Raw genomic sequence first — 10,445 nt, 5'->3', positions numbered from 1 at the left:
TGATAAATAATTACAAAAAAAAAAACATAAATTTGTCTAACTCTATTATATTTTTTAAATAATGTTTTAATTCTATAATATTCTTGGTTCTATTACACGAAACCTAAATTCTCCAGAATCTAAAACTCTAAATGAATATAGTCTTTTGGACGCGTCGATTGAATTTTTTCAATTTAAATTTTTAAGTGGAATTTAATGACGTACTCGAGTTGATCGATTTTAAAGGACTGATGCTCGTGAAAATGAAAAGCCGGTTTCAGCGGCTTCGGACGAGTCGCGGAAAGTCGGAAAAGTCAACGCGTCTACGAGCTATGATCACCTGAGCGATCAAAGGCCCTCTTTCAGGCATTCGATTCCTTCAGGTTGTCAAAGTACTGCATGATCTGATTGTAATCCATGCCCAGATTGAGATCATCCATCGGCACGGATTCCTCCTGCTCGTGATTGGAGGAACAAGAGGACGAAGAAGAGGACGACGAAAACATGGGGTTGCCAACGACGGTTGCCCTCTTTATCTCCCTCGACTTTGCATTCTTCGCCCGCTTTTCATCATTATTTCGAAGCTCGACAAAGGCGAGCTCATTATCTTTTGAATTCCCCGTCGAGTTTTTCGAACGGTGGACCTTAACCTGGTGTTTTTCGTGATGTTTGTCATGCTTATCATGTTTCTCATTATGCTTATCGTGTTTTTCATGATGTTTATCATGATGTCGATAATTACCGTTGTGGCTCACACTCGCTGTTCTGTGATGTCTTTTTCTGGGGGTGTCCGGAAGTCGGACCAGAACTCCGGTGTTTCTGTGGGGCGGAACTGGTGGCTTATAGTCATCGTTTCCGTTCGCATCGTCTGTCGGTGCTGACGATGACAAGACACCATGAGGCGGAAGAGGTGGCGGAACATCGTCGTTGCTGTGAAAAAAATTTGTATATTTAATGAGAAAATTAGGCCAGAAGGACCCAGATATCTTGGAGGGTGGCCGAGAAACTTCATTTTCAAAATTTCCTGACTTACCTGATTTTTGTTCAGGAACCGTATTTAAATTACGTATCGGTTTATAGGTCTGCGCTAAAAAAAAAATCTTTTTTTTTTTTACTGCTGGTAGAATGAGTCCAAGAACTTCATTTTCAAAATTCCCTCATTTCTCCTTGTATAATTTTGCATTTTCCTTTTTCATTGATATTCAAATATAGTGAAACTCTTCTATAGCGCCGATTTTGGGGCTGACGTTGGGTGGGAACTAACTCATCATGGCCCGATCCGCTTTTTTTGTTCAGGCCTGAGTGACAACCGCAGACTCCGCGCACCTCCGGTTACACTTACCTGCGGCGCGGCGTCAATTCTCGGAAGGGTTATAGAAGGGAGGGCTATTGGAGGGTTTCACTGTACTTGCATTTTATTCTTGTAATACTTTAAACATATAATTTTTTATAAACGGAATAAATCAGCATTTCAGATACAAATTTAAAATTTTCAAATGTATCTATTTATTTTAAACAAAAACATTTAATTCCTACTATAAAAGATAGCTTTTTAACACAATACTTTAATTTTCAACCTAAAATGATGAAATCCCAACAAAAAAGTGTCATAGGTTATATTTCAATTAAAAAAGATAAAATTTATACAAAAAAAAGAACATTAAGAACAAATACGAATTTTCAACAAATGAATATTCTTTACTCAAGATAGAAATGAAAATTTATCTAAATTCTGGAACTTTCGAGTCAAAAGACGAATTTTCTCTACAAAAATTGAATTTTCAAACAAAAAATACAACTTTTCAGCAAAAACTTAATTTCTCACGAAACTGATGCATTTTTTACCCAACAAAAATGAAATTGCAAACAAAAAATGAGACTTTCCAACTGAAAAAGATCAATCTTAAAAAAATAGAAAAGTTACATTTTCAGTTAAAAAATTAATTTTGAACAAAAAAAGGTTTTCCCACTAAACAGTGAAATTTTCAACGAAAGACACAAGCTTTCAACAAAAAAAAAAAAATTTTTTAACAATATACTTAAAACTTTTACCCAAGTTACAAAACTTTTCATTATAAAAGATTATTGTTTAACTAAAAATATGAATCTTCAACGAAAAAATGATTTCTTAACAAAATAATTCACCCAAATCTTTCAAACAAAATAGTTGAATACTCAAAGAAGAATTTTTAATAAAAAAGTTGAATTTCATTAAAAAAAAAAAAGAATTTCGACTCAAACAGATTAATTTTCAAATCAAAAAGAACAATTTTCAAAGAAATAGTTGAAATTTCTGTTAAAAAATATTTTAGTTTACTTTCACGATGAAAATATGAATTTTTAAAGCAGAAATTAGGTTCTACAAAAAAAAAAGAAATTTCAATCCAAAAAGTTGAATTCTGAACAACAAAAAAAGACTTTTGAACAAAATTTTTAAATTATCTACCAAATAGTTGCATTTTTATCCAAAAAATATGAAATTTCTCTTAAAACAGATGAATTTTTATTTGAACAAATTGTGTTTTTTTTTTTTTAAATAGTTGAATTTTAATCTAAAAAATATTCCAGTTGCCTTTTCAAGATCAAAATATGAACTTCTTAACAAAAAATAAGTTTGTACGAGAAAAAATTAATTTTGAATCCAAACAGACGAATTTTTTCAACCGAATTGTAAACAATAAGTTAATTTTCTGCTAAATAGCAAAATTTTTAACCAAAAAGTATGACTTTTTTACAAAATCGTTAAATTTTCAACCAAACAGTTGCATTTTTGTACAAGAAAAAGGAAAATTTCACTGAAACAAGTGAATTTTTAAATTAAAAAGACAATTTTTCGAAAAAAAGAGTTGATTTTTAGCCAAAAAGATTTAATTTGTCTTTTCAACACAAAAATACGAATTTTTAACAAAAAGTAAATTTTGTAGGAAATAGTTCAATTTTTAACAAACAAAAAAAATAACATTTTCCCTGAGCTTAAATGTTTAAAGATCAAAATACTAATATTGTAATATGTTTAACATAGAACCTTTCATAAATGGAACTGAAAAATATTGAAATAAAATAAATCAATTTTTAATTTATTATTGTCAGAGCTGCCATAGTCTAATTTATTTGAGAAAAGTAACTTAAAAAGATAAATGTGCAATAACAATGTGGCTGGCGTTCTTTTGAATTCAAAATAATTCGACTCTTGATAATTTAACAATAATTCAAGTTAAATTCAAAAGGATTCAAAACCAATTTACAAAAAATATGAAAATTCCATTGATTGGAATAAGTGTTGAGGAATTTAATGTGAATGAGAAGAATTCTGTGAAATTTATACAAATTCGATGTGAATTTTAAAGAAAATAAAGAATATGTAAAAATGTATTAAACTCAATAACTTTTAGATGAATTTAGAAAAATTCAAAGGAGAATTGAAGCGAATTCGAAAAAAAATTAAGAGAATGCCAAAGAATTCAAAAGCATTAAAAATAATTCTTCAAGTTATTGAAATCTATAAAAATATATTAAGATTTTTATAAATATTTAACAACTTTTGTAATTCCGTGACATTTTATAAAACTCTAAAGAATTCTGCGGAATTAAACAAATATATCCGAAAATACACGAAATCCATTAAATTCCATTTTCCATTAAATCATTGAAATTTTTGGAATTCCACTAGAATCTTTCAAAATATCACAGACATTTTTTTAGATCCCTTAAAAATCTTTTTAAAGAACTCTAAAACATTTTAAATCCTTTAAAGTCTCATTAAATTACTGAAACCAATTGGAAATTCTTTGGAATCTTTTAAAATATCCTAAATACGTTTTAAACATTTTGAAAATTTCTTCAAATTATTTAACATAATTAAAAATTCGTTGGAATCTTTTAAAATTCCCTAAAATATTTAGTCTTTTGAAATCCCATGAAATTACTGGAAAAAATTGAAAATTCTTTGGAATCTTTTAGCATACCCTAAAATATTTGAAATCTTTTAAATTCCCTTGAAATTTTTTCTAATCTTTTTAAAACGCCTTGGAATCATTCAAACTACTCTAAAATATTACAAAACGTTTGAAATCACTTCAAATATTTGAAATATATTAAAACTAAATTGTGACTTCTTAAATTCTTTGAACAATTTTTTAATTTCTTGAAATTTTTGGAAACTGATGTATAGAATTCCTCAAAATAAAACCAAGAATTCAACAACCAAAGGGCGAACAGCATAAGATGCTTCTACTGTAATTTGAAAAAAGAAAAAAATTTCCCTAAAAAGAACATTATTTACAAATGTTTTTTATTGTGATTTGATATTAATAAAAATAAAAAGACAAACTAAATGAAAAAGAGAAGAAAGGGGATTTGGTTGATTGACTTCTAATGTTTCTTTTCTCTTTTTATTTAAAAAAAAAGGGGAAGGTTTGTTTTCTTTCTCAGGGAAATCTTGGTCTTTTTTCAAATTACAATATGAAAATTGTATGGTGGTCGTCCAAGTTTCGTCGTTGGATTCTTAGTTTTATTTTCAGGAATTCTATACATTAACATTATTATTGAACATCAAATAGAATTTTAAGTTTGATTTTAATCTAATTTAAATTTCCTAAATTAAATGTTTTTAAAGCTAAGAATTCATTAGAATTTTTTTTCTATTTCTTGGAAAAATATTAATATTCATTGAGAGCTTTTAAAATCTCTTAAAGTCACTAAAATTATCGGAAATCTACTCAAATCCTATGGAATTTTTTTAAATATCTTGGAATCATTTTTAATATTCTAAAATATACCTTAAGATTTTTCAAAACCCTTAAAACCTCTCGAAATTCCTCGACAATTTTTAAAGCTTTAAAAAACTCTTTGAAAAGAATCCTAAAATCTTTAAATTCTTATTAAATTTTTTTTAATTCTTTAAAATCATTCGAATCCTTGCAAATACATGGACATTTATTATTTTATTTTATTCTATTAATTTATTTCAATTGCCTTGAATCTTTTTTAAGCTCTTGAAAATTTCTTGAACTTTTTGAAAAATATCCTAAAATTGTTTAATTAATATAAAACCCCTTCAAAATCATTGAAATCTATTACAAATTTCATAGCATCTTTTAAATTATCCTTTACAATTTTAACCTAATTGATGAAAATAAAAAAAACGTTAACCATGGGTAAATGTATTGAAAGAAAAGTGACTGAAATGTGATTTAAGAACAAAAATGGACTATCAGTGACTGTGTGGCAGCCCTGATTATTCTTGAATGTTACTTAAACTGCTTCTGACAGAAATTCCCTGGCTTTTGCAATTTCCTTTTCAAAATCCCTGACTTTTTTTCTTACTTCCAGGTGTTCCCTGACTTGCGGCCACCCTGTCTTACAAAGGACCAGAAAAATGGACTGAATTAATTCTTACTCATTTCGTGATGTCGCATTGGCCAATGGAGCCGTCGGAACTATAAGAGGTTTCGACGACTGGCAGTCGCTGGTCCTTTTGACGAAACTAGCCGACGTTTTATCCCTCTTGCAGTAAGTCGTCGTGTCAATGGGAGCTGAGGGAGTTGCTCGAACAATCGAGGGTAGCTCTATGTGATTAGGATTATCAAAACTCGTGCCCAGCTCAGCCGGATCCGTAAGCGGATTATTCTCTCCGGCAAGCGGATTACTGGTTACACGAACCTTAACAAGACGATCAATAAAACAGAATTTAGCATCACTTAGCATCACCCTTCAGTAATATAATAAACAGTGCAATGTCAGCAACAAAGTCGATTCTTGGCCGGTAAAAAGAAATCGTTTTACGACTTTATAAAATGAATTTATCACAGCAAAATATATCCACGAAAGTTGAAAATTCAATAATAGTATATTATGCTCCTAGGTTGAGAAAAAGTCCCTCTCCTCAATGGCGCATACGATATTTTTGACAACAAATAAATACTTACAGAATTTCTCAAAATTCAATTTAAAAATATATATAAATTTGCGTAAATCTGTAGATATTTTCGGTAATATTACAGGCAATTGATGATTACTTAAGGGCATGTGATACTTACAGTTTCCCCGGCTTTTTTTCCACAAAAATGAAAATTCTTAAAAACTGAATTCGGAGATGCTATAAAATATCATAACGGACGTCCCCGGACTCTTTTTTGAGGGATAATTACAAAAAAATTTATTGTGCTAAATAAAAAATTTATGCATATGTATTATTTTGAGGTTATGTCATTTTTCATCTCTGCCTTTCCGATAATCTGGAAATTATTTATGAAATAAACTTTTTTGATTGCCTGCAAAAAGGGTTAGTTCCGGGAGATTAGTTACTATGTTTATTTGCAATTCCAAAGTTTTCGGCCAAAAATATTGTGTAGTTTGGAAGTAACGCACAGGAGAATTGTAACATACATAACCTCCAAATGTACACACGTTGTTAGCAATATCAAAAAATTTTTTGAAAAAAAAACACAAATAAAGTGTGCGGGGACGTCCGTTAGCATGTTCGCTATCATTTCTAAAAATTTTAAGACAAAATATTGATTATTCTAGAAAAAAAGCCGTCGGAACCTAAAACTGGTCAAATCGATACCAATTCCTAAGCGCTATGCAAATTAATCAGATTTTGCTAAATTAAAACTTTTTGGAATTAAACCAAAAAAAAAGTGTGTGAGGACGTCCGTTAGCATAGTCGCTATCATTTCCCAAATTTTTAAGACAAAATATTGATTATTAAAGAAAAAAAGCCGTCGGAACCTAAAACTGGTAAAATCGACAATTTTCTACGTATCACATGCCCTTAAGATAAATTACTCAAAATTGTATTTAAAAATGTCTATAAAGAGTGACTCAAAAATAGGCCGGTTTTAGCCTATTTTTTTAACCACGCCAGTGACCTGCGAAAAAATATAAAAATATGTTACAGGTATCAAATTACTCGTATTTGAAAACCAAAGTGAGCATCGCTTTTCGTTTTCAGAAAATTCCAAATAATTACCCCTATCGAGGGGTTGAAAAGACTCCAAAAAATGTTAAAATAGTAAATACCACTAATTATAAAATCATTTTTCACATGAACATCTTCTCAATCAAGAAAATACGTGATTTTACTTTTGTAAGGTTTATTTTATAGACTATTTTTATTTTATATCATATTTCTTTATATTATATTTTTATTTTATATATTTATATAAGGTTTATTTTATATATTATAATGTTATATTTATTTTATATTTTATATCTGAAAATTTCAAAAAATTACCCCTATTTAAGGGTTGAGAAGACCCGAAAAAATTTTAAAATAGGAAATACCACTAATTATAAAATTATTTTTCATTGTCTTTCACGATGAAAAATGATTTTATAATTAGTGGTATTTCCTATTATTAAATTTTTTCGGGTCTTCTCAACCCTTAAACAGGGGTAATTTTTTGAAAATTTTATATAAAAATAAAAAATTAAATATAACATTATAATATATAAAATTAACCTTGTATAATAAATACCACTAATTATCAAATCATTTTTCATTATAAATTACAATGAAAAATAATTTTATAATTAGTGGTATTTCCTATTTCTTAATTTTTCCGGGCCTTCTCAACCCTTAAATAGAGGTAATTTAAAAAAAAAACAAAGAGCAATGCTCACTTTGGTGTTCAATGGCGAGTAATTTGATACCTGTAACATATTTTTATAATTTGTCCCCAGGTCGCTAGGAAGGTCTAAAAAATAGGCCTTTGGCGTGCCACTTTGCAAAAATTTGTGGAAATTGTCGGTCACTTATACTCATTTTACAGTTAAATGTGGTCACTTACCATAAATTATCCAAAATTCATTGTTAAACATTTCTATAAATTCCCGAAAATTTACGAAATTTTTTGGTAATTTATGGTGACTTAAGATAAATTACCCAAAACTAATTTAAAAAAACGTGTATAAATTTGAGAGAACTTATGGAAATTTTCGGTCATTTATGGTCATCTTGCAGATACATATAATAACATACCATAAATTATTCGAAATTCTAGTATCCGCAACCAAAATTCCCTTACAGTTTTTACAGTGAGAAAAAATGGAATAGTTAAACTTTTAGTTGAAAACAAAATATTGAACAAACAAAAAAATAGTTCAATTTTCAACTTAACTGATGAGTTTTTGACTAAAATGATAAATCTTTAAATAGGATAGTTAAATTTTAAAACAAAAAGATGAGTTCAACTAAAACAATCAATGTACAACTGAAATATTTGAATTTTCAATAAAAAACTAATGTTGACTAAAAAAGATAAATTTTTAATCAAAAGTTAAATAATTAAATTTTAAGTTAAAAAAAGCAATAGCCAACTAAACAGAAGAATTTTCAACTATAACTATGGAATATTCAATTGGTCTAGGTTAAATTTTTAGTTAAAAAAATTACTTTCCATAGAAAAACTAACTTTCAACAAAGTGGTGAATTTTCAACTAAATTGTAATTCTTTAACTGGAATAGTTGAATTTTAAACAAGAAAGATGACTTTTGAACTTAAGTGATAACTCTTTCACTAGAATACTTTAATATTTAACCAAAAAGTTGAATTTTCAACCAAGAAGATTAATTTCTACAAAAAAATATGAATTTTCAACTAAAAAAAAAAATTTTCTACCATAAATTAAATAATTAAATTTTGTGTAGAAAAATAAATGTTCAAGCAATAAGAAATTTTCAACTAAAATATGGAATATTTAACTAGCATAATAGTTACATTTTCAGATTTCAAAATAAAATTCATCCAAAAAAGAAACATATTTTGAACAATATAGTTACATTTTCGGCAACAAAAAATTATTTTCATCCAAAGAAAAATCAATTTTTTAATTAAGTAAACTCATATTTCAACCAAAAAATAAATTTTGAATTAAAATGGTGAATCTTCAACCACTGAAATTAATTTTTAACAAAAGAGTTGACATTTCAACCAAGTACTTTTATTTCTAATCTAAAAGATTAATTTTCAATTACAATAATAAATAAAACAGACAAATTTTAATTGCAAATTGTTAAATTTTGAACAGAAAAGGTCCATTTTCAACTCCAAGTTGGACGGTTGAATGTACAGTTGAAAAAATTATTTTTCAACCAAACTGATCAATTTTCAACTGAAATGATGAATCTTCAACTGAAATAGTGGAATTTTAAACCAAACAGATAAATTTTCAAATCAAATTATGAATATTTAACACAAACACTTGAATTTTTAACGAAAAAGATCAATTAATAAACAATAAGTTTATTTCTCATACAAAAAGATGAACTTTTTACTGAAAAATGATATTTTTAAAGAAAATACATGAATTTTAACAAAATAGTTAAATTTTCAACCAAAGATGACAAATATTCAACTAAAAAGTTGAATTTTGAACTAGAAATAAAATCATTTACCAACAGGAAATGAAATAGTTACATTTTTAGTAAAACAAATGAATTTTTATATAAAATCATGATTTCTCAACAAAACTATGAGTTTTCCACTTAAACAATGATTCTTCAACTGAAATAGTTGAACTTTCAGCAACAACAAAAGTGAAAAACCAAAACTGGAATAATTAAATTTACATTTAAAAAATGAATGTTCAATAAAAAAAAAAGAATTTATATATAAAATTATGGAATATTCAACTGGAATAGTATTTTTATTTTCTATAAAAAAATTTAATGTTCTGTCAAAAAATTCCTTTTCATCCAAAGAAAAAAACAAGTTTTCAATCAAATAACTCACTTTTCAGCCAAAGAAATGAATTTTTAATTAAAATAATGAACCTTCAATAAAAAAATTAATTTTTAACAAAAGAGTTTATTTTTCAACCAAGTAAATTTATTTCTAACCTTAAAGATGAATTTTCAACTAAAATGAGAAATATTTAACTGGAATAGTTAACTTTTCAAGAACAACAAAAAACGAATTTTAAACAATGAGATCAACATTCAAAGAAAAAACTCATTTTCTACGAAATAAATGAACTTTCCATTAAAAAAAAAAAAATTTACATCAACATTGTTAAATATTGAACCAGAAAAGGTCCATTTTCAACTCAAAGTGGAACGATTAAATTTTCAGTGACACAAATACTATAAGTTAATTAAAAATATCAGTTTTTAACCAAATAGTTGAATTTTCATCCAAAAATGATAATATTTCAACTAAAAATAAAAGAGTTCAATATTCCATTAAAAATCTAATTCTTAAATTTAAAAAAAAAACGGATTTTCAGAAAATAAGTTAAATTTTCTACTGGAATAGTTAAATTTTTAGATAAATAATTGGATTTTCGATTAAAATCATGAATCTTCCAACAATAAAATTTAATTTCTCACAAATAAGTTTAGGTTTCAACCGAAACTTGTTGAATGTACCAGGTGTATACATATGAAACCGGTATTGCCATCTAGCGGCCAGTAGGCACACTTGTAGGCACTGTCGGAACTTACCATTTGTGCTAATTGGCGT

The 10,445-nt window shown here is 27.2% G+C and overlaps 1 protein-coding gene across 1 annotated transcript in view; it reads right to left on the bottom strand.

Annotated features, from left to right (window-relative positions):
• The window catches only part of LOC117175193 (transmembrane protein 132E), a 182,679-nt gene continuing 172,234 nt past the window's right edge, over window positions 1–10,445 (bottom strand). Inside the window, exons 11-12 of the mRNA XM_033364822.1 lie at window positions 5,378–5,640; window positions 1–909 (exon numbers count right to left, since the gene is read on the bottom strand). Coding sequence (XP_033220713.1) covers window positions 342–909; window positions 5,378–5,640 — 831 coding nt within the window. The 3' untranslated portion in view covers window positions 1–341. The remainder of the gene's footprint in view (window positions 910–5,377; window positions 5,641–10,445) is intronic.

The sequence above is a fragment of the Belonocnema kinseyi genome, chromosome 6, assembly GCF_010883055.1.
Source record: "Belonocnema kinseyi isolate 2016_QV_RU_SX_M_011 chromosome 6, B_treatae_v1, whole genome shotgun sequence".
NCBI classification, from domain to species: domain Eukaryota; kingdom Metazoa; phylum Arthropoda; class Insecta; order Hymenoptera; family Cynipidae; genus Belonocnema; species Belonocnema kinseyi.
The sequence above is the reverse complement of the archived record's forward strand: the minus strand, read 5'-3'. Positions and strand labels throughout refer to the sequence as shown.